Genomic DNA, 23,715 nt, shown 5'->3' on the forward strand with positions numbered 1-23,715 from the left:
TTTAATATTATTTGGTTTCTAAAGTCTCCCTGAAAATAATAAAAAAAAAACTTAAAAAAACAGTGGGAGAGTAATATTGCCCTTTCAGCTTGTGTGCCAGTCTTGACTCCTGGGTGTGCCACCTCTCTCATTCAGTGGGCCATAGAAAGCCTATTTATTTTTTTTTAAATATTATTGGGTTTCTAAAGTCTCCCTTAAAAAACAAAAAATACATAAAAAAACAGTGGGAGAGTAATATTGCCCTTTCAGCTTGTGTGCCAGTCTTGACTCCTGGGTGTGCCACCTCTCTCATTCAGTGGGCCATAGAAAGCATTTTTTTTTTTTTCCTTGATTTGTGTTCTAAAATCTACCTCAACACAAAAACACTACATCAATCAGTGGGAGAAAAATATTGGCCTCAGTCAGGGCTTGTGTGCCACTGCTGTGTGTGCTATCTCTCATTCAGTGGGCTATAGAAAGCCTATTTCTTTATTTATTTTTTTTCTTATTATTTGGTTTCAAAAGTCTCCCTGGAAAAAAAAAAAAAAAAAAAACAGTGGGAGAGTAATATTGCCCTTTCAGCTTGTGTGCCAGTCTTGACTCCTGGGTGTGCCACCTCTCTCTCATTCAGTGGGCCATAGAAAGCCTATTTATTTTTTTGTTTTTTTTAATATTATTTGGTTTCTAAAGTCTCCCTGAAAATAAAAAAAAAAAAACTTAAAAAAACAGTGGGAGAGTAATATTGCCCTTTCAGCTTGTGTGCCAGTCTTGACTCCTGGGTGTGCCACCTCTCTCATTCAGTGGGCCATAGAAAGCCTATTTATTTTTTTTTTTAAATATTATTGGGTTTCTAAAGTCTCCCTTAAAAAACAAAAAATACATAAAAAAACAGTGGGAGAGTAATATTGCCCTTTCAGCTTGTATGCCAGTCTTGACTCCTGGGTGTGCCACCTCTCTCATTCAGTGGGCCATAGAAAGCATTTTTTTTTTTCCTTGATTTGTGTTCTAAAATCTACCTCAACACAAAAACACTACATCAATCAGTGGGAGAAAAATATTGGCCTCAGTCAGGGCTTGTGTGCCACTGCTGTGTGTGCTATCTCTCATTCAGTGGGCCATAGAAAGCATTTTTTTTTTTCCTTGATTTGTGTTCTAAAATCTACCTCAACACAAAAACACTACATCAATCAGTGGGAGAAAAATATTGGCCTCAGTCAGGGCTTGTGTGCCACTGCTGTGTGTGCTATCTCTCATTCAGTGGGCTATAGAAAGCCTATTTATTTATTTATTTTTTTTCTTATTATTTGGTTTCTAAAGTCTCCCTGAAAAAAAAAAAAAAAAAAAAACAGTGGGAGAGTAATATTGCCCTTTCAGCTTGTGTGCCAGTCTTGACTCCTGGGTGTGCCACCTCTCTCTCATTCAGTGGGCCATAGAAAGCCTATTTATTTTTTTTTTTAAATATTATTTGGTTTCTAAAGTCTCCCTTAAAAAACAAAAAATACATAAAAAAACAGTGGGAGAGTAATATTGCCCTTTCAGCTTGTGTGCCAGTCTTGACTCCTGGGTGTGCCACCTCTCTCTCTCATTCAGTGGGCCATAGAAAGGCTATTTATTTTTTTGTTTTTTTTAATATTATTTGGTTTCTAAAGTCTCCCTGAAAAAATAAATAAATAAATTAGGTGGGAGATTAATATTGACATTAGTGCTTGAGTGACAGTCCTGCGTGTGTGTCATCTCTGTGATTTTGTGCCACAGAAAACAGAGTGTGTAACATTGTGCCTGATTTTCCTTGTGGTCTCACCAACCTGTTAAGGGATATTGAAATCATACTGAAGTTATAGCTCACCGTGAAAGTTGTTTGACAGCAACAAATAAAGTTACTTTGGTTAAGATTTTAAAACAATGAGGAAGTCTGGTGCAAGAGGTCGTCGTGGGCGTTCATTGTCAGCTGGTAATGATGGTAGTGGTAGTGGAGCATCAGGTGGTCGTGGGGATAAAAATATTCCACCTAAGTCTGGAGCTGTGGAGCCAGTTTCGTCGTCAGGCTACACAAGGCCTCGAACGCTCTCTTTTCTGGGAGTAGGAAAACCGCTTTTAAAGGCGGAGCAGCAACAGCAAGTTTTGGCTTACATTGCAGACTCAGCCTCTAGCTCTTTTGCCTCCTCTTCCGAAACTGGTAAATGTAAAAGCAGCGCGTCGCTTGTGGATGTTCACGGTCAGGGACAAGTCGCTTCCTTGTCCTCCTCAGCAAAAACTACAACAAGAGAGAAGGATGCAGCAGGCGACACAACGGGTCACTCCATGGAGCTCTTTACACATACCGTCCCTGGCTTAGAAAGTGAAACATTTAACAGGCCATGCCCATTACAAGTATATTCTGACATGGAGTGCACTGATGCACAGCCACAGCCAGAGTACTATGCTGCTCCTTTGACTCAGACCACCACATTGCCCTCTCAGGGTACAGATCCACAATCAGACCCTGATGAGACTATGTTGCCCCGCCACGAACGCTATACCACCGACCGACACAGTGACACAGACGAAGTTGCACACGAGCTCGAAGAGGAGGTAATAGATGACCCAGTTATTGACCCTAATTGGCAGCCATTGGGGGAACAGGGTGCAGGCGGCAGTAGTTCAGAAGCGGAGGTGGAGGAGGGGCCGCAGCAGGCATCAACATCGCAACAGGTTCCATCTGCCGGGCCCGTATCTGGCCCAAAACGCGTGTCAAAGCCAAAACCTGTTGGAGGACAGCGTGGCCATCCGGTTAACGCTCAGTCTGCAATCCCTGAAAAGGGATCCGAGTCTAGGAAGAGTGCAGTCTGGCATTTTTTTAAACAACATCCAACTGATCAGCGCAAAGTCATCTGTCAAAAATGTTCAACTAGCTTAAGCAGAGGTCAGAATCTGAAAAGTCTAAATACTAGTTGCATGCATAGACACTTAACCACCATGCATTTTCAAGCCTGGACTAACTACCAAACGTCCCTTAAGGTTGTAGCACCCTCGGCCAATGAAGCTAGTCAGCAACGCAACATCCCTTCCGTCACTGTAAGGCCACCATTTTCCGCACCACCGGCAGTATCTGTGCAGGTTTCTTTGCCAGCCAAAAGCAGTCAGGGTCAGGGAACCACCAGTTTTGTAGGAGGAAATATTGCATCTAGGGCACCGGCGGAAACAATACCGTCTCCAACCGTCTCTCAGTCTGCCATGTACACCGGCACACCCGAAAGTTCCACGATCTCCAGCTCTCCAGTCCAGCTCACCCTACATGAGACTCTGGTTAGAAAAAGGAAGTACTTATCCTCGCATCCGCGTACACAGTGTTTTAACGCCCACATAGCTAGACTAATCTCGTTAGAGATGATGCCCTACCGGTTAGTTGAAAGCGAAGCTTTCAAAGCCCTGATGGAGTACGCTGAACCACGATACGAGCTACCCAGTCGACACTTTTTTTCCAGAAAAGCCATCCCAGCCCTGCACCAGCATGTTAAACAGCGCATCGTCCATGCACTCAGGCAATCTGTGAGTACAAAGGTGCACCTGACTACAGATGCATGGACCAGTAGGCATGGCCAGGGACGTTATGTGTCCATCACGGCACACTGGGTGAATGTGGTGGATGCAGGGTCCACAGGCGACATCAATTTAGGGACAGTTGTGCCTAGCCCACGGTCTAGGAAACAGTTGGCTGTAGGCGTTCGCACCCCCTCCTCCTCCTCCTCCTCGTCCTCCTGCAGAAGCTACAGCTCTTCCACAGAACGCAGTCTGCCAACCACTCCATCGGCAGATGACACTGTTGCACACCAGTTGTCCCATTATGGGCCAGCTACTGCCAAGCGTCAGCAGGCTGTATTGGCTATGAAGTGTTTGGGCGACAACAGACACCGCGGAAGTTCTATCCGAGTTCTTGCAACAAGAAACGCAGTCGTGGCTGGGCACAGTAGATCTTGAGGCAGGCAAGGTAGTGAGTGATAACGGAAGGAATTTCATGGCTGCCATCTCCCTTTCCCAACTGAAACACATTCCTTGCCTGGCTCACACCTTAAACCTGGTGGTGCAGTGCTTATTGAAAACTTATCCTGGGTTCTCCGACCTGCTCCTCAAAGTGCGTGCACTTTGCTCACATATCCGACGTTCGCCTGTACACGCCAGCCGTATGCAGACCTATCAGCGGTCTTTGAACCTTCCCCAGCATCGCCTAATCATAGACGTTGCAACAAGGTGGAACTCAACACTGCACATGCTTCAGAGACTGTGCGAACAGAGGCGTGCTGTTATTTATTTGTGGGAGGATACACGGGCAGGCAGTAGGATGGCAGACATGGAGTTGTCAGGTGTGCAGTGGTCTAAGATACAAGACATGTGTCAAGTCCTTCAGTGTTTTGAGGAATGCACATGGCTGGTTAGTGCAGACAACGCCGTAATAAGCATGAGCATCCCCCTAATGCGTCTGCTGATGCAAAGTTTGACGCACATAAAGGAGCAGGCGTCTGCACCAGAGGAAGAGGAAAGCCTTGATGACAGTCAGCCATTGTCTGGTCAGGGCAGTGTACAGGACGAGGTAGCGGGCGAAGAGGAGGTGGAGGACGAGGAGGATGATGGGGATGAGTATATTTTTAATGCCGAACCTTTCCCGGGGGCACAGGAAATTGGTTGCGTGTCACGGCCGGGTTCTGGTTTTTTGAGGGACACAAGTGACGTAGATTTGCCTGCAACTGCCCCTCAACCAATCACAACCGGAGATTTGACAACTGGAACTTTGGCCCACATGGCGGATTATGCCTTACGTATCCTAAAAAGGGACACACGCATTACGAAAATGATGAACGATGACGATTACTGGTTGGCCTGCCTCCTTGATCCACGCTATAAAGGCAAATTGCAAAATATTATGCCACATGAGAACTTGGAACTAATATTAGCAACCAAACAATCAACTCTTGTTGACCGTTTGCTTCAGGCATTCCCAGCACACAGCGCACGTGATCGTTCTCACACGAGCTCCAGGGGGCAGCAGACTAGGAGTGTTAGGTGTCATGATTCTCAATGGCGAGAGAACATAGCCCAGCATATATGAGAACTAGCTCTTGGAAGATGGAAACTATACTGACCATGAACTAAACCTGCCGCACAACTAGAAGTGGCCGGGTAGCATGCCTAGGTTTTTTTATCCCTAGATGCCCAGCGCCAGCCGGAGAACTACCTAATCCTAGCAGAGGAAAAGACAGTCCTGGCTCACCTCTAGAGAAATTTTCCCAAAAGGCAGACAGAGGCCCCCACATATATTGGCGGTGATTTTAGATGAAATGACAAACGTAGTATGAAAATAGGTTTAGCAAAAATCGAGGTCCGCTTACTAGATAGCAAGAAGACAGAAAGGGCACTTTCATGGTCAGCAGAAAACCCTATCAAAACACCATCCAGAAATTACTTTAAGACTCTAGCATTAACTCATAACACCAGAGTGGCAATTTCCGCTCACAAGAGCTTTCCAGACACAGTAACGAAACAGCAGCTGTGAACAGGAACAAAATGCAAAAACACACAAGGACAAAAGTCCAACTTAGCTGGGAGTTGTCTAGTAGCAGGAACATGCACAGAAAGGCTTCTGATTACATTATTGACCGGCATGAAACTGACAGAGGAGCAAGGTTATATAGCGACTCCCACATCCTGATAGGAGCAGGTGAACAGAGGGGATGATGCACACAAGTACAATTCCACAAGTGGCCACCGGGGGAGCCCAGAATCCAATTTCACAACAGTACCCCCCCCTCAAGGAGGGGGCACCGAACCCTCACCAGAACCACCAGGGCGATCAGGATGAGCCCTATGAAAGGCACGGACAAGATCGGAGGCATGAACATCAGAGGCAGTGACCCAAGAATTATCCTCCTGACCGTATCCCTTCCATTTGACCAGATACTGGAGTTTCCGTCTGGAAACACGAGAGTCCAAGATCTTTTCCACAACGTACTCCAACTCACCCTCAACCAACACCGGAGCAGGAGGCTCAACGGAAGGCACAGCCGGTACCTCATACCTGCGCAACAATGACCGATGAAAAACATTATGAATCGAAAAGAATGCAGGGAGGTCCAAACGGAAGGACACAGGGTTAAGAATCTCCAATATCCTGTACGGGCCGATGAACCGAGGCTTAAACTTAGGAGAAGAAACCCTCATAGGGACAAAACGAGAAGACAACCACACCAAGTCCCCAACACAAAGCCGAGGACCAACACGACGACGGCGGTTGGCAAAAAGCTGAGTCTTCTCCTGGGACAACTTCAAATTGTCCACCACCTGCCCCCAAATCTGATGCAACCTGTCCACCACAGCATCCACTCCAGGACAATCCGAAGATTCCACTTGACCGGAGGAAAATCGAGGATGAAACCCCGAATTACAGAAAAACGGGGACACCAAGGTGGCAGAGCTGGCCCGATTATTGAGGGCGAACTCCGCCAAAGGCAAAAAAGCAACCCAATCATCCTGATCCGCAGACACAAAACACCTCAAATATGTCTCCAAGGTCTGATTAGTCCGCTCGGTCTGGCCATTAGTCTGAGGATGGAAAGCAGACGAAAAGGACAAATCTATGCCCATCCTAGCACAGAATGCCCGCCAAAATCTAGACACGAATTGGGTCCCTCTGTCAGAAACGATATTCTCCGGAATACCATGCAAACGAACAACATTTTGAAAAAACAGAGGAACCAACTCGGAAGAAGAAGGCAACTTAGGCAAGGGAACCAGATGGACCATCTTAGAGAAACGGTCACACACCACCCAGATGACAGACATCTTATGAGAAACAGGCAGATCCGAAATAAAATCCATCGAGATGTGCGTCCAAGGCCTCTTCGGGATAGGCAAGGGTAACAACAATCCACTAGCCCGAGAACAACAAGGCTTGGCCCGAGCACAAACGTCACAAGACTGCACAAAGCCTCGCACATCTCGTGACAGGGAAGGCCACCAGAAGGACCTTGCCACCAAATCCCTGGTACCAAAGATTCCAGGATGACCTGCCAACGCAGAAGAATGAACCTCAGAGATGACTCTACTGGTCCAATCATCAGGAACAAACAGTCTACCAGGTGGGCAACGATCAGGTCTATCCGCCTGAAACTCCTGCAAGGCCCGCCGCAGGTCTGGAGAAACGGCAGACAATACCACTCCATCTTTAAGGATACCTGTGGGCTCAGAATTACCAGGGGAGTCAGGCTCAAAACTCCTAGAAAGGGCATCCGCCTTAACATTCTTAGAACCCGGTAGGTAAGACACCACAAAATTAAACCGAGAGAAAAACAACGACCAGCGCGCCTGTCTAGGATTCAGGCGCCTGGCAGACTCAAGGTAAATTAAATTTTTGTGGTCAGTCAATACCACCACCTGATGTCTGGCCCCCTCAAGCCAGTGACGCCACTCCTCAAAAGCCCACTTCATGGCCAAAAGCTCCCGATTCCCAATATCATAATTCCGCTCGGCGGGCGAAAATTTACGGGAAAAAAAAGCACAAGGTCTCATCACGGAGCAGTCGGAACTTCTCTGCGACAACACCGCCCCAGCTCCGATTTCAGAAGCGTCGACCTCAACCTGAAAAGGAAGAGCAACATCAGGCTGACGCAACACTGGGGCGGAAGAAAAGCGGCGCTTGAGCTCCCGAAAGGCCTCCACAGCATCAGGGGACCAATCAGCAACATCAGCACCCTTCTTAGTCAAATCAGTCAATGGTTTTACAACATCAGAAAAACCAGCAATAAATCGACGATAAAAGTTAGCAAAGCCCAAAAATTTCTGAAGACTCTTAAGAGAAGAGGGTTGCGTCCAATCACCAATAGCCTGAACCTTGACAGGATCCATCTCGATGGAAGAGGGGGAAAAAATGTATCCCAAGAAGGAAATCTTTTGAACCCCAAAAACACACTTAGAACCCTTCACACACAAGGAATTAGACCGCAAAACCTGAAAAACCCTCCTGACCTGCTGGACATGAGAGTCCCAGTCATCCGAAAAAATCAGAATATCATCCAGATACACAATCATAAATTTATCCAAATAATCGCGGAAAATGTCATGCATAAAGGACTGGAAGACTGAAGGGGCATTTGAAAGACCAAAAGGCATCACCAAATACTCAAAATGGCCCTCGGGCGTATTAAATGCGGTTTTCCACTCATCCCCCTGCTTGATTCGCACCAAATTATACGCCCCACGGAGATCAATCTTAGAGAACCACTTGGCCCCCTTTATACGAGCAAACAAATCAGTAAGCAGTGGTAACGGATATTGATATTTAACCGTGATTTTATTCAAAAGTCGATAATCAATACACGGCCTCAAAGAGCCGTCTTTCTTAGACACAAAGAAAAAACCGGCTCCTAAGGGAGATGACGAAGGACGAATATGTCCCTTTTCCAAGGACTCCTTTATATATTCTCGCATAGCCGCGTGTTCAGGCACAGACAGATTAAATAAACGACCCTTAGGGTATTTACTACCCGGGATCAAGTCTATGGCACAATCGCACTCCCGGTGCGGAGGTAGTGAACCAACCTTGGGTTCTTCAAAAACGTCACGAAAGTCAGACAAGAATTCAGGAATCTCAGAGGGAATAGATGATGAAATGGAAACCAAAGGTACGTCCCCATGAGTTCCTTTACATCCCCAGCTTAACACAGACATAGCTCTCCAGTCGAGGACTGGGTTATGAGATTGCAGCCATGGCAATCCCAGCACCAAAACATCATGTAGATTATACAGCACCAGAAAGCGAATAACCTCCTGGTGATCCGGATTAACACGCATAGTCACTTGTGTCCAGTATTGTGGTTTATTACTAGCCAATGGGGTGGAGTCAATCCCTTTCAGAGGTATCGGAGCCTCCAATGGCTCCAAATCATACCCACAGCGTTTGGCAAAGGACCAATCCATAAGACTCAAAGCAGCGCCAGAGTCGACATAGGCGTCCGCGGTAATAGATGACAAAGAACAAATCAGGGTCACAGATAGAATAAACTTAGACTGTAAAGTGCTAATTGAAACAGACTTGTCAGGCTTCTTAGTACGCTTAAAGCATGCTGATATAACATGAGTTGAATCACCACAATAGAAGCACAACCCATTTTTTCGTCTAAAATTCTGCCGCTCGCTTCTGGACAGAATTCTATCACATTGCATATTTTCTGGCGTTTTCTCAGTAGACACTGCCAAATGGTGCACAGGTTTGCGCTCCCGCAGACGCCTATCGATCTGAATAGCCATCGTCATGGACTCATTCAGACTCGCAGGCACAGGGAACCCCACCATAACATCCTTAATGGCATCAGAGAGACCTTCTCTGAAAATCGCCGCCAGGGCGCACTCATTCCACTGAGTAAGCACAGACCATTTGCGGAATTTTTGGCAGTATATTTCAGCTTCATCTTGCCCCTGAGACAAGGACATCAAGGCCTTTTCCGCCTGAAGCTCTAAATGAGGTTCCTCATAAAGCAACCCCAAGGCCAGAAAAAACGCATCCACATTGAGCAACGCAGGATCCCCTGGTGCCAATGCAAAAGCCCAGTCTTGAGGGTCGCCCCGGAGCAAGGAAATTACAATGCTGACCTGCTGTGCAGGGTCTCCGGCAGAGCGAGACTTCAGGGACAAAAACAATTTGCAATTATTTTTAAAATTTTGAAAGTGAGATCTATTCCCCGAGAAGAATTCAGGCAAAGGAATTCTAGGCTCAGACATAGGTGCATGAACAACAAAATCTTGCAAATTTTGTACCTTTGTGGCGAGATTATTCAAACCTGTAGCTACACTCTGAAGATCCATTTGAAACAGGTGAACACAGAGCCATTCAAGGATTAGAAGGAGAGAAAGAGAGGAAGGCTGCAGTATAGGCAGACTAGCAAGTGATTCAATTAAGAGCACACTCAGAACTAGAGGAAAAAAAAAAAAATTGTAGCAGACTTCTTTTTTCTCTCCTTTCTCAGCCAGTAATTTAACCCTTTTTTTTGGGCCGGTCAAACTGTCATGATTCTCAATGGCGAGAGAACATAGCCCAGCATATATGAGAACTAGCTCTTGGAAGATGGAAACTATACTGACCATGAACTAAACCTGCCGCACAACTAGAAGTGGCCGGGTAGCATGCCTACGTTTTTTTATCCCTAGATGCCCAGCGCCAGCCGGAGAACTACCTAATCCTAGCAGAGGAAAAGACAGTCCTGGCTCACCTCTAGAGAAATTTTCCCAAAAGGCAGACAGAGGCCCCCACATATATTGGCGGTGATTTTAGATGAAATGACAAACGTAGTATGAAAATAGGTTTAGCAAAAATCGAGGTCCGCTTACTAGATAGCAAGAAGACAGAAAGGGCACTTTCATGGTCAGCAGAAAACCCTATCAAAACACCATCCAGAAATTACTTTAAGACTCTAGCATTAACTCATAACACCAGAGTGGCAATTTCCGCTCACAAGAGCTTTCCAGACACAGTAACGAAACAGCAGCTGTGAACAGGAACAAAATGCAAAAACACACAAGGACAAAAGTCCAACTTAGCTGGGAGTTGTCTAGTAGCAGGAACATGCACAGAAAGGCTTCTGATTACATTGTTGACCGGCATGAAACTGACAGAGGAGCAAGGTTATATAGCGACTCCCACATCCTGATAGGAGCAGGTGAACAGAGGGGATGATGCACACAAGTACAATTCCACAAGTGGCCACCGGGGGAGCCCAGAATCCAATTTCACAACAGTTAGGGGTGCACACATCAGAAGTGGCGTTGGACAGAGGGGTTTTCTGACCAGGTTGTGGAGTGATTTTGCTATGACCGCAGACAGGACAGGTACTGCTGCATCAATTGAAAGTGACAGGAGACAACATTTGTCCAGTATGGTTACTAACTATTTTTCATCCCTTATCGATGTTCTCCCTCAACCGTCATTCCCATTTGATTACTGGGCCTCCAAATTAGACACCTGGCCAGAATTGGCAGAATATGCATTGCAGGAGCTTGCTTGCCCGGCAGCAAGTGTCCTATCAGAAAGAGTATTCAGTGCTGCAGGTTCAATATTAACCGAAAAAAGGACTCGTCTGGCTACCCAAAATGTTGACGATCTAACATTCATTAAAATGAACCACAACTGGATTTCGAAATCTTTTGCCCCACCTTGCCCGGCCGACACCTAGCTTTCCTATGAAAAGCTCTTGCCTGTGAATTACTTTTCTAATGTCTAATTTGCTGCAGCTGATTGTACAGCATACGACATGTTTACACCTCCCTAAATGGCAAAACTCCCCACACGGGGCCGTGGTATCGCGACTTGGCGCAAGCACCCGTGAGACTGCTGTTTGTCTGAAGAGGTGGGTGTGCTCGCTTTTGGTTGACTGTTGTGAATTTGGATTCTGGGCTCCCCCGGTGGCTACTGGTGGAATTGAACTGGTGTCTTCATCTTCTTTGTTCACCTGTTCCCATCAAGATGTGGGAGTCGCTATATAACCTTGCTGCTCTGTTAGTTGCTTGCCGGTCAACAATGTTATCAGAAGCCTCTCTGTGCTTGTTCCTGCTCCTAGACAACTACTAGATAAGTTGGACTCTTGTCCATGTTTGTTTTTGCATTTTTGTTCCAGTTCACAGCTGTAGTTTCGTTACTGTGTCTGGAAAGCTCTTGTGAACAGGAATTGCCACTCTGGTGTTATGAGTTAATGCCAGAGTTTTAAAGTAATTTCTGGATGGTGTTTTTGATAGGGTTTTCAGCTGACCATGAAAGTGTCCTTTCTGTCTTCTGCTATGTAGTAAGTGGACCTCAAATTTGCTAAACCTATTTTCATACTACGTTTGTTATTTCATCTCAACTCACCGCCAATACATGTGGGGGGCCTCTGTCTCCTTTCGGGGTATTTCTCTAGAGGTGAGCTAGGACTAATATTTTCCTCTGCTAGCTTTATTTAGTCCTCCGGCTGGTGCTGGGCATCTAGAATCAACGTAGGCATGCTACCCGGCCACTGCTAGTTGTGCGTTAGGTTTAGTTCATGGTCAGCTCAGTTCCCATCTTCCAAGAGCTAGTTCCTATATATGCTTATGCTATGTTCTCTTGCCATTGAGATCATGACAGTTGACGGCATTGCTACTGGGTCCCTCATAGTACAATGTAGTGTCTCTGGCGGTGGCGGTGCTCACCCAACGTCAGACACACCGTTGTAACATGAGGGGCCCTGGGGCGGTCCCGCCGGCCTCAAGAGAGTTCCCCCCTACCCCAGCTCAAAATGTGCTCTACCACGTGCAAAATTATGTCGCACAGCTCCACCAATCTTTAGTCTATTCGCTGACATCATTCAATGTCTGGCACTGACAATACAAATTTGTAGACATCTATGATGCAACTTAAAGTAGTCTGTGTCTGTGTCCTATATTGGCACCATTAAATAGTTACTGCCAAATTACTATGTCAGAAACTCAGTAGATGAGCCCACCCCTGTACCTAAGTATGCCACCTTTTTTTTTGTTTTGGTTGTTTTGCGAGACATTAACATCTATTTATATTTTGGGAGTACTGGGACAGACACTCCTTGCACTACTCCTCCACTCACCACCAAGCTGCCTGTGTATCCATGTAACCTCTGTAAAGCTGCCATGAGCCTATTGTTTGTTATTTTAGGCCTTTGATAGCCTGTCTGCGGTCCCTACTTTAAATACTCCTCCACTCATCACCAGCTGCCTGCCCGTGTATCCATGTAACCGCTGTAAAACTGCCATAAGCCTATTGTTTGTTATTTTAGGCCTTTGATAGCCTGTCTGCGGTCCCTACTTTAAATACTCCTCCACTCACCACCAAGCTGCCTGTGTATCCATGTAACCGCTGTAAAGCTGCCATGAGCCTATTGTTTGTTATTTTAGGCCTTTGATAGCCTGTCTGCGGTCCCTACTTTAAATACTCCTCCACTCACCACCAAGCTGCCTGCCCGTGTATCCATGTAACCGCTGTAAAACTGCCATGAGCCTATTGTTTGTTATTTTAGGCCTTTGATAGCCTGTCTGCGGTCCCTACTTTAAATACTCCTCCACTGACCACCAAGCTGCCTGCCCGTGTATCCATGTAACCGCTGTAAAACTGCCATAAGCCTATTGTTTGTTATTTTAGGCCTTTGATAGCCTGTCTGCGGTCCCTACTTTAAATACTCCTCCACTCATCACCAGCTGCCTGCCCGTGTATCCATGTAACCGCTGTAAAACTGCCATAAGCCTATTGTTTGTTATTTTAGGCCTTTGATAGCCTGTCTGCGGTCCCTACTTTAAATACTCCTCCACTCACCACCAAGCTGCCTGTGTATCCATGTAACCGCTGTAAAGCTGCCATGAGCCTATTGTTTGTTATTTTAGGCCTTTGATAGCCTGTCTGCGGTCCCTACTTTAAATACTCCTCCACTGACCACCAAGCTGCCTGCCCGTGTATCCATGTAACCGCTGTAAAACTGCCATGAGCCTATTGTTTGTTATTTTAGGCCTTTGATAGCCTGTCTGCGGTCCCTACTTTAAATACTCCTCCACTCATCACCAGCTGCCTGCCCGTGTATCCATGTAACCGCTGTAAAACTGCCATAAGCCTATTGTTTGTTATTTTAGGCCTTTGATAGCCTGTCTGCGGTCCCTACTTTAAATACTCCTCCACTGACCACCAAGCTGCCTGCCCGTGTATCCATGTAACCGCTGTAAAACTGCCATGAGCCTATTGTTTGTTATTTTAGGCCTTTGATAGCCTGTCTGCGGTCCCTACTTTAAATACTCCTCCACTGACCACCAAGCTGCCTGCCCGTGTATCCATGTAACCGCTGTAAAACTGCCATAAGCCTATTGTTTGTTATTTTAGGCCTTTGATAGCCTGTCTGCGGTCCCTACTTTAAATACTCCTCCACTCATCACCAGCTGCCTGCCCGTGTATCCATGTAACCGCTGTAAAACTGCCATAAGCCTATTGTTTGTTATTTTAGGCCTTTGATAGCCCGTCTGCGGTCCCTACTTTAAATACTCCTCCACTCACCACCAAGCTGCCTGTGTATCCATGTAACCGCTGTAAAGCTGCCATGAGCCTATTGTTTGTTATTTTAGGCCTTTGATAGCCTGTCTGCGGTCCCTACTTTAAATACTCCTCCACTGACCACCAAGCTGCCTGCCCGTGTATCCATGTAACCGCTGTAAAACTGCCATGAGCCTATTGTTTGTTATTTTAGGCCTTTGATAGCCTGTCTGCGGTCCCTACTTTAAATACTCCTCCACTCATCACCAGCTGCCTGCCCGTGTATCCATGTAACCGCTGTAAAACTGCCATAAGCCTATTGTTTGTTATTTTAGGCCTTTGATAGCCTGTCTGCGGTCCCTACTTTAAATACTCCTCCACTCATCACCAGCTGCCTGCCCGTGTATCCATGTAACCGCTGTAAAACTGCCATAAGCCTATTGTTTGTTATTTTAGGCCTTTGATAGCCTGTCTGCGGTCCCTACTTTAAATACTCCTCCACTGACCACCAAGCTGCCTGCCCGTGTATCCATGTAACCGCTGTAAAACTGCCATAAGCCTATTGTTTGTTATTTTAGGCCTTCGAAGCCTGTCTGCGGTCCCTCCTTCCACTAGGCCTCCACTGACCAGACCACTGCTGCCCGTGTACCCCTGGAACCAATTATAAAGTGCCTACAGCCAGCTCATTTTTTTATGTTAGGCCTTCGAAGCCTGTCTAAGGTCCCTCCTTCCACTAGGCCTCCACTCACCTGACCACTGCTGCCCGTGTACCCCTGGAACCAATAATAAAGTGCCTACAGCCAGCCCATTTTATTGTGTTAGGCCTTCGAAGCCTGTCTGCGGTCCCTCCTTCCACTAGGCCTCCACTGACCAGACCACTGCTGCCCGTGTACCCCTGGAACCAATTTTAAAGTGCCTACAGCCAGCCCATTTTATTGTGTTAGGCCTTCGAAGCCTGTCTGCGGTCCCTCCTTCCACTAGGCCTCCACTGACCAGACCACTGCTGCCCGTGTACCCCTGGAACCAATAATAAAGTGCCTACCGCCAGCCCATTTTATTATGTTAGGCCTTCGAAGCCTGTCTAAGGTCCCTCCTTCCACTAGGCCTCCACTCACCTGACCACTGCTGCCCGTGTACCCCTGGAACCAATAATAAAGTGCCTAGAGCCTATTTTTTTATTTAATTTAATATTAATAAAGCCAGGATGAACTACGATATACCACGCTATGAGCTACCCAGTTGACAATTCTTTTGCGAGAAAAGCCATCCCACCCCTCCACCTGCATGTTAAAGACCGCATTGTCCTTGCATTCTGTCAATTTGTCAGTCCAAAGGTATACCTGACAACAGACACATGGACCTGTAGGCCTGGCCACGGAAGGTTACGTGTCCTTTGTGGCTAAATGGGTTAATGTATTGGATGCATGGTCCACACAGGGGACAGCCTGCAAAGTCTGTCTGCAGTCCCTAATTCAAGTTGTCCTCAACTGAATAAAGCTGAGCTTCTACCTTCTGGCTCTGATTAACTGCTGTTTTTAAAAAAATTGGCTGTTCCGTCCTTCTAAAGGTGTCTGCCCCTGCCTGGTGTTGTCCTCAACTGAATAAAGCTGAGCTTCAACCTTCAGTTCCAAACATACAACAGAAAACTGGTACAATACAAAAAGTGGCCTCCAGCTACAAAAACTTTCTCCTACAAGTAGTTAACTGACAGTTTTTTTTCCAGTGAAAACACAGATATGGCATCCAACGAGTGTTGTCCTGTCTCGTCTTCTTTATATTATTGCCAAGAAGCTGCAACTGAATAAAGCTGAGCTTCAACCTTCAGTTCCAAATTACCATTTTTAAAAAAGCAATTGGCTGTTCCGGCCTACTAAAGGTGTCTGTCTGCCCCTGCCTGGTGTTGTCCTCAACTGAATAAAGCTGAGCTTCAACCTTCTGTTCCAAATTACCATTTTTAAAAATGCCATTGGCTGTTCCGGCCTACTAAAGGTGAATGTCTGCCCCTGCCTGGTGTTGTCCTCAACTGAATAAAGCTGAGCTTCTACCTTCTGCCTCTTACTAACTGCTGTTTTTTTTAAAAATTGGCTGTTCCAGCCTACTAAAGGTGTCTGTCTGCCCCTGCCTGGTGTTGTCCTCAACTGAATAAAGCTGAGCTTCAACCTTCAGTTCCAAATTACCATTTTTAAAAATGCCATTGGCTGTTCCGGCCTACTAAAGGTGTCTGTCTGCCCCTGCCTGGTGTTGTCCTCAACTGAATAAAGCTGAGCTTCAACCTTCAGTTCCAAATTACCATTTTTAAAAATGCCATTGGCTGTTCCGGCCTACTAAAGGTGTCTGTCTGCCCCTGCCTGGTGTTGTCCTCAACTGAATAAAGCTGAGCTTCAACCTTCTGTTCCAAATTACCATTTTTAAAAATGCAATTGGCTGTTCCGGCCTACTAAAGGTGAATGTCTGCCCCTGCCTGGTGTTGTCCTCAACTGAATAAAGCTGAGCTTCAACCTTCAGTTCCAAATTACCATTTTTAAAAATGCAATTGGCTGTTCCGGCCTACTAAAGGTGTCTGTCTGCCCCTGCCTGGTGTTGTCCTCAACTGAATAAAGCTGAGCTTCAACCTTCTGTTCCAAATTACCATTTTTAAAAATGCCATTGGCTGTTCCGGCCTACTAAAGGTGTCTGTCTGCCCCTGCCTGGTGTTGTCCTCAACTGAATAAAGCTGAGCTTCTACCTTCTGCCTCTTACTAACTGCTGTTTTTTTAAAAAATTGGCTGTTCCGGCCTACTAAAGGTGTCTGTCTGCCCCTGCCTGGTGTTGTCCTCAACTGAATAAAGCTGAGCTTCAACCTTCAGTTCCAAATTACCATTTTTAAAAATGCAATTGGCTGTTCCGGCCTACTAAAGGTGTCTGTCTGCCCCTGCCTGGTGTTGTCCTCAACTTAACAAAGCTGAGCTTCCACATTCTGGCTTTCGCCCTATACTATCAGATATTAAACTGCATTTGGCCTACTAGTGTGATTATGCCCTTGAAACAGTGTCTGCTGCTCTTGGGTTTGCTACTCCACTGAACAAAGCAATGCCGCCTGTTTAGTCCTGTTACAAATTTTGAACTGCATTTAGCCTACTTTATTCTTTGGCCCTATATCTGTTTCCTCCTCATCCTGCCCATTGCCCAGCCACTGCTAGATGAGTCTGCTGGTACATTGACCTAGACCACTACATTCCCCTTATACTCTACACAGCCAGAATCTGACCCTGCTGAAAGTAAGGTTCCCCTTCCCGCATGTTATACCACCTTACACAGGGACAGAGAGGAAGGTGCAGATGAAAGTGCAGGTTCCTTCATCAGGTGGGGGGGCATACTCGTTGGCGACGTCACTGGCACAGGGCCCCTCAGAGTACGCAAAAGTGTCGCTGCTGGTGGGAGGCGCCCCCGCCATGCAAACACACATCGCTGTACTTTGAGGGGCCCTGTGCCAGTGCCAATGCGAACGAGTGGGCCCCCCCTGCTTGCTCAGGATCACAGCACTTGCAACGTTGAAATACTTACCTTTCCCTGCAACACCGCCGTGACGTAGTCCGCATTTCCTGGGCCCACGAAAAACTTGAGCCGGCCCTACTCCCCCCACAACTTTTGCCAAATGACCCCCAATTCCCTATGCCCAACTATTATTATAAAGTTAATTAAGATTGACAAGCTTCAGAAACAAGAATGGATGTTTTTGGCATTAAAATGGGCACTGTAGGTGTTTTCCTGGCCTCCACTCACTGCCGACTATGCTTCCCCATTGACTTGCATTGGGTTTCGTGTTTCGGTCGATCCCCGACTTTTAGCGATAATCGGCCGACTGCACTCGACTCGACTCTGGACAAAATCGGGTTTCACAAAACCCGACTCGATCTTAAAAAAATGAAAGTCGCTCAACTCTAGTGGTGAATGATCATGGACAAGAACCTGTCCTACATTGAGTCTGCTAAATACTTAACTCCTAGGCAGGTGAGGTGGTTGCTTTTTTTAACGTTTCCATTTTTCCATCACCTTTCGGCCTGGTTCCAAGAATGTCAAGGCTGATGCCTTGTCTCGCAGTTTGGATCCGGTATCACCTCTTCAACCTCCTTCCTCCATTCTTCAGTATGGGGTGGTCATTGCTGGGGTGTCCTCCGAGTTGGAGTGGGAGATTCATGAGGCTCAGTCTCTTGCTCCTCCATCACTGCCTGAGAATAAGCTCTTCATCCCTGTTCAGCATCGTTTTAGGGTTCTCCGGGAGTTTCATGACTCTGCTCTCAGTGGGCATCCGGGTGTCTCAACTACCCAGAGATCTATGGCTAGACTGTTCTGGTGGTCCTCCATGTCTTCTGACATCGCTAGGTTTGTGTCTGCTTGTGATACGTGTGCCCATGCTAAAAACTCCCATAACCGGCAGACAAAAGAAATGGTGCCATTGCCAATTCAGGATAAACCTTCTACTCATTTATCCATGGATTTTATCACTGATCTCAGTCCTTCCAAGGGCAAAACTGTGGTCTGGGTAGTGGTTGATAGATTTTGTAAACAGACGCATTTTGTACTGTTGGCGGGACTGCCTAACACCAAAACTTTATCTAAATTATTTCTTGAGCATGTTGTGCGGTTGCATAGTGTGCCTCCGAATTTGGTGTCTGATACAGGGGTACAATTTGTGTCCAAGTTCTGGAGGGCTTTCTGTAGGAGACTGGGTATTGATTTGACCATCTCCTCGGCCTACCATCCTGAAACCAATGGGCAGACGGAGAGAACCAGCCAGTCACTTGAGCAAATTTTGCAGTGTCTTGCCATGTCTCGGCAAGATGATTGGTGCTCCTCACTGCCGTTGGCTGAATACGCATTCATACGAATTCGGGTTGATCAGTCCACTGGTACTTCTCCGTTTTTCTGTAACTACAGTGTCACCCCCCATTTAGGTGAATTTTCCTCCTGGATTCGGTGTGTCCAGGGGCTGATTCGGCAGTTGAACGGTTGGAAGAGGTGTGGAGGGAGGTTCGGAAGAACATTGGGGTGGCAAAGGGCAAACAAAACATTTTGCTGTTAAGCGACGATCTGTGGGACCTAAAATGCTGGTGGGAGACAAGATGTGGTTATCTACCAGGAACGTACATCTGAAGGTTCCTTCTGTTAAGCTGGGTCCTATGTTTCTTGGAACTTATGAGGTCATTGAGGTTGTCAACCCAGTTGCCTTCCGTTTATGCTTACCTCCGTCACTTTGGATCCCCAATGTATTCCATAAGTCCCTTCTTAAGCTATGTGTACCTTCCTCTGCAATGTTGCCATCCCCTCCACCTGCTGTCTTGGTGGATGGTCAGACTGAGTATGAGGTTGACTAAATTATCGATTCTCAGGGTTTCACAGTTCGCTTCAGTACTTGGTCCATTGGAGGCCCGTGTCTATTTCTCCTTACCTGCCCATCCTGTCTTAGTGTTTCCTGATTGCTGTTGGATTTCCCAGTGTTTGACTCGGCTTTGACTCTGACTAGACTTTGCCTCTGGTCCCTTTGTTTTTGTCTGGTATTGACCCTTTGGCTCTCCACTGACTCTGTGCTTGTTTTTCCCTTTGTACTGCGTGACGGTCTAGGTTTTGACTCGGATTGTTTGACTATTCTGCTGCCATCTGGTGGTATCTTCGCTGCTGCACTGCAGGTCTGCTCTTGCAGACTTGTTACTATCCTTCCACTCTATTGTCAAGTAGTGGAAGTGGCAGATACCCCAGCCCCTATTGATATTCATGGTATCATCCACCAATCACCTCATAATGCACATGATAGCATTTCCTTATAATACATGGTCCTCCACAGTATGCAGTAATGCATGTGAGTCGCCCACCATGGCCGTGAGGTACTCGGTACAGGGTCCGGTACTCACAGGAGGATGTCACAGTGGCTGCGACCCGGTCCGTGGCCCTGGGCGCCCATGTAAAAGAGAAAGTCTTTAAAGGGGTTTTTGGAATAAAGTTTGTTCGTGACACCACCTGTGGTATTTGGTCAGTGGGGACCGACGCTGCTTTAAGGGGTCCTCTGGAGTGATGTTATGGCAGCTAGATGGTATAAATTCCCACAGGTGAAGTATATCCCCAGGGCACCCGGTGTGTAGATGGAAGATGGTGAATGGTGCAGTAAAGAACGTGGACACAGGTTTGCAGTCTCTTTACCTGGTTTACTGAAGACTTCAGGCAGCCACAGTCAGGGGTACCAGATCACAGGGCAGGCAGGGTCCGGCTGGCTTGGAAGCAAATCCAGAGTTCCCTTTACCAGGTGGCGTTAAAAGCCTTACTCTAGTGATGTGGTGTTGTAGTCCCTTACTGCCTATGGCTTCTGATAAGGTCCTCAAAGTTCTCTCTGTACCCCATATAGGATAGGACAATACCTGATTGACAGGTAACTCGAGCCTTTTTACAGGGACTCTATCACACCCCGGGCTTTATGTGTTACTGTGTCTTCAGGTGTGTGTGGCGGACAGGTAATTTACAGTTCAGCTGTCCTGCCAGTCTCTGCTGTAAGTCATAGAGTCCCTTACAACCTCGGTGTTCCAGCTACTGGTTATCTGCGCTTCAGAGGGAGGCAGCTCCTTCGCAGCTGGTCTCCCCTGATATCACTCTCCTGTGCTTCTCTCTCCTGCACGCTCACTGAACGATGTCCTTTCCTTCTTATTTCTCTTTCTTTAGGAGCTGTAGCAACTCTGGGTACATGGCTCCTTTTGTCTCTCCTCTTTCCTCTTTCCGCCAGGAGCGGCAGACCCCCACGTCTAATCGTTTAGATGCTATTTGGACAGCTGATGTGGTCAGGCAGTAATTCTTAAAGGTACAGTGCCGCTCCAGTCTATGCTTATAGCACTGTATAGAAGAAATACCATGCAGACTAAGAGAAAATTAGTATTCATGGTGAGCACATGTGTTTTTATGTGAGTTTGTAAGAAAAATGTTATGGACAAGAGATTTATTTAGCATAAAGTTTGATGCTAGCTATAATGACATATACTCTCATCTCTACTTGCTGGAACTAGATGCGTTCTTGCAAAGCAGTATCTATGGTTTCTAAAGTTAATAATTTAAGAGGGTCTTATGAGCTCAATAAATTCTCATCTAAATGTTAAACAATTGTCTTTCAGTTCTGTTTGGATCTTGGTTTGAACATGTGAAAGGCTGGATGAAAATGAAAGATGACAGCAGATTCTTCTTTGTTACATACGAGGAGCTCTTACAGGTAGTGATACTCTATAGGGTGGCATAAAGTGTCATTGGGGTTTCTGGTTAAAACTAACTGCCTACACCATGTTCCAAATTATGCAAATGACATTTTTCTCGGATTTTCCTAAATGGTCGGTGTGCAAATGACAGTCAGTCTAATAAAAGTCATCACCCGTTAGAGTATACAGCGAATTTTATTGAAGAAACCTCCCAATGATAACAGTATAATCTCCAAAGTGAATACAAACTCAAAATGCACTGTTCCAAACTATTAGGCACAGTAGAATTTCTAAACATTTGATATGTTTTAAATAACTGAAAATGCTCATTTGTGGAATTTGCAGCATTAGGAGGTCACATTCACTGAACAAAAAAGCTATTTAACTCCAAAACATCCTAACAGGCCAAGTTACTTGTTAACATAGGACCCCTTCTTTGATATCACCTTCACAATTCTTGCATCCATTGAACTTATGAGTTTTTGGAGAGTTTCTGCTTGTATTTCTTTGCATGAAGTCAGAATAGCCTCCCAGAGCTGCTGTTTTGATGTGAACTGCCTCCCACCCTAAGAGATCATTTGCTTGATGATACTCCAAAGGTTCTCTATAGGGTTGAGGTCAGGGAAATGTGGTGGCCACACCATGAGTCTATCTCCTTTTATGCCCATAGCAGCCAATGACTCAGAGGTATTCTTGGCAGAATGTGATGGTGCATTGTCATGCATGAAGATGATTTTGCTGCTTTTTCTGCACGTTTCTGCTTTTTATACCATAGAAGAAAGTTGTCAGTCAGAAACTCTATATACTTTGCAGAGGTCATTTTCACACCTTCAGGAACCTTAAAGGGCCCTACCAGCTGTTTCCCCATGATTACGGCCCAAAACATAATTCCTCTACCTCCTTGCTGACATTGCAGCCTTGTTGGGACATCGTGGCCATCCACCATCCATCTACTACTCCATCCATCTGGACCATCCATGGTTGCTCGACACTCATCAGTAAACAAGACTGTTTGAAAATTAGTCTTCATGTATGTCTGGGCCCACTAAAACAGTTTCTGCTTGTGAACACTGTTTAGGGGTGGCCGAACAGTAGGTTTATGCACCACAGCAAGCCTTTGAAGAATCCTACACCTTGAGGTTCGAGGGACTCCAGAGGCACCAGCAGCTTCAAATAACTGTTTGCTGCTTTGTAATGGTATTTTGGCAGCTGCTCTCTTAATCCATTGAATTTGTCTGGCAGAAACCTTCCTCATTCTGCCTTTATCAGCACGAACACATCTGTGCTCAGAATCAGTCACAAATCTCTTCACAGTATGATGATCACTCTTAAGTTTTTGTGAAATATATAATGTTTTCATATCTTGTCCAAGGCATTGCACTATTTAACACTTTTCAGAAGCAGAGAGATCCTTTTTATTTCCCATATTGCTTGAAATCTGTGGCCTTGCTTAATTATGTGGAACATCATTTTTAAGCAGTTTTCCTTGAATTAGAATCACCTGGAAAACTAATTATCACATGTGTTTAAAATTGATTTCAGCGATCCATTGAGCCCTGAGACACAATACCATCCACGAGTTTATTTGAAAAACAAAACAATTAAATCTTTATGACACTTAAATCCAATTTGCTTAATAATTTGGAACACACAGTGTAGTTGTATGTCTCTGGCATTTATACCTCAGAATATATGGAACCAAAGATAAAAACAAAATGAGGAAATACCCTGTAATAAGTAAATAGTAATAGTACATGGAAATAACATAGGGTACTTAGTTAACACTGTTTTGATCAAAAAAGCATAAAGGCCATCACAAAGCAAGTAGGTGTACCCAATTAGAACCATACCTAACTCTTGTAGTTCACCTCATTATGTGTCAGCACATTTTGAATAGATAAGAGCAGAATAGGATCAGGTCCCGATTGTGCAGCCTCTGTCTGTGGAAAGTTATATCAGCAAAATGGACAGTCCAATAAGGGAGAGCCATGCCCCTGTACAAAAAACTGAGCCAAAAAAAAAAGCCAGAGTGCATGTTGGTATAAGTGCAATGCATAGGTGTGCTGTCACACTGTGGTGTTTTAAGAGACAGAACCTAAGGTAAAAACAAAATGAGCAAATACCTTGTGATAGGTAAAGGAATAGTGATAAAACATTCAGAGGTGGACTTGCTATTGTGTTTTCAATTATTGCTGTGCTGCATAACCAAAGTGTGCTTCAGCTTGAGGACACGAACAGATGGCAGGACATTCTCATTCAGGATTTTTTGTTAGACAGTAGGGATGAGCGAGTATGATCGTCGGTATTCGGTGAGTAATAAAGTACTCGCGGTAGTCGGAAAATAGCGAGTATTTCACTACTCGCCTTGTACTATTCGGATCTCCCCCGCCCAGGATATAGGTGTATATATATACATATATATATATATGTCATTGACGCACACACATATATATATATATATATATATATATATATATATATATATATATATATTTATATTATTTATAT

General features: G+C 45.6%; 1 protein-coding gene across 3 annotated transcripts in view; it reads left to right on the top strand.

Annotated features, from left to right (window-relative positions):
• Window positions 1-23,715, top strand: part of LOC143770137 (sulfotransferase 2B1-like) — a 209,770-nt gene that overhangs the window by 163,428 nt on the left and 22,627 nt on the right. For all 3 annotated transcript variants that reach the window (XM_077259459.1, XM_077259461.1, XM_077259460.1), the window contains one exon: window positions 21,130-21,224. In XM_077259459.1, the coding sequence (XP_077115574.1) occupies window positions 21,130-21,224 (95 nt within the window). The remainder of the gene's footprint in view (window positions 1-21,129; window positions 21,225-23,715) is intronic.

Source organism: Ranitomeya variabilis, chromosome 4 (genome assembly GCF_051348905.1).
Source record: "Ranitomeya variabilis isolate aRanVar5 chromosome 4, aRanVar5.hap1, whole genome shotgun sequence".
Taxonomy (NCBI): domain Eukaryota; kingdom Metazoa; phylum Chordata; class Amphibia; order Anura; family Dendrobatidae; genus Ranitomeya; species Ranitomeya variabilis.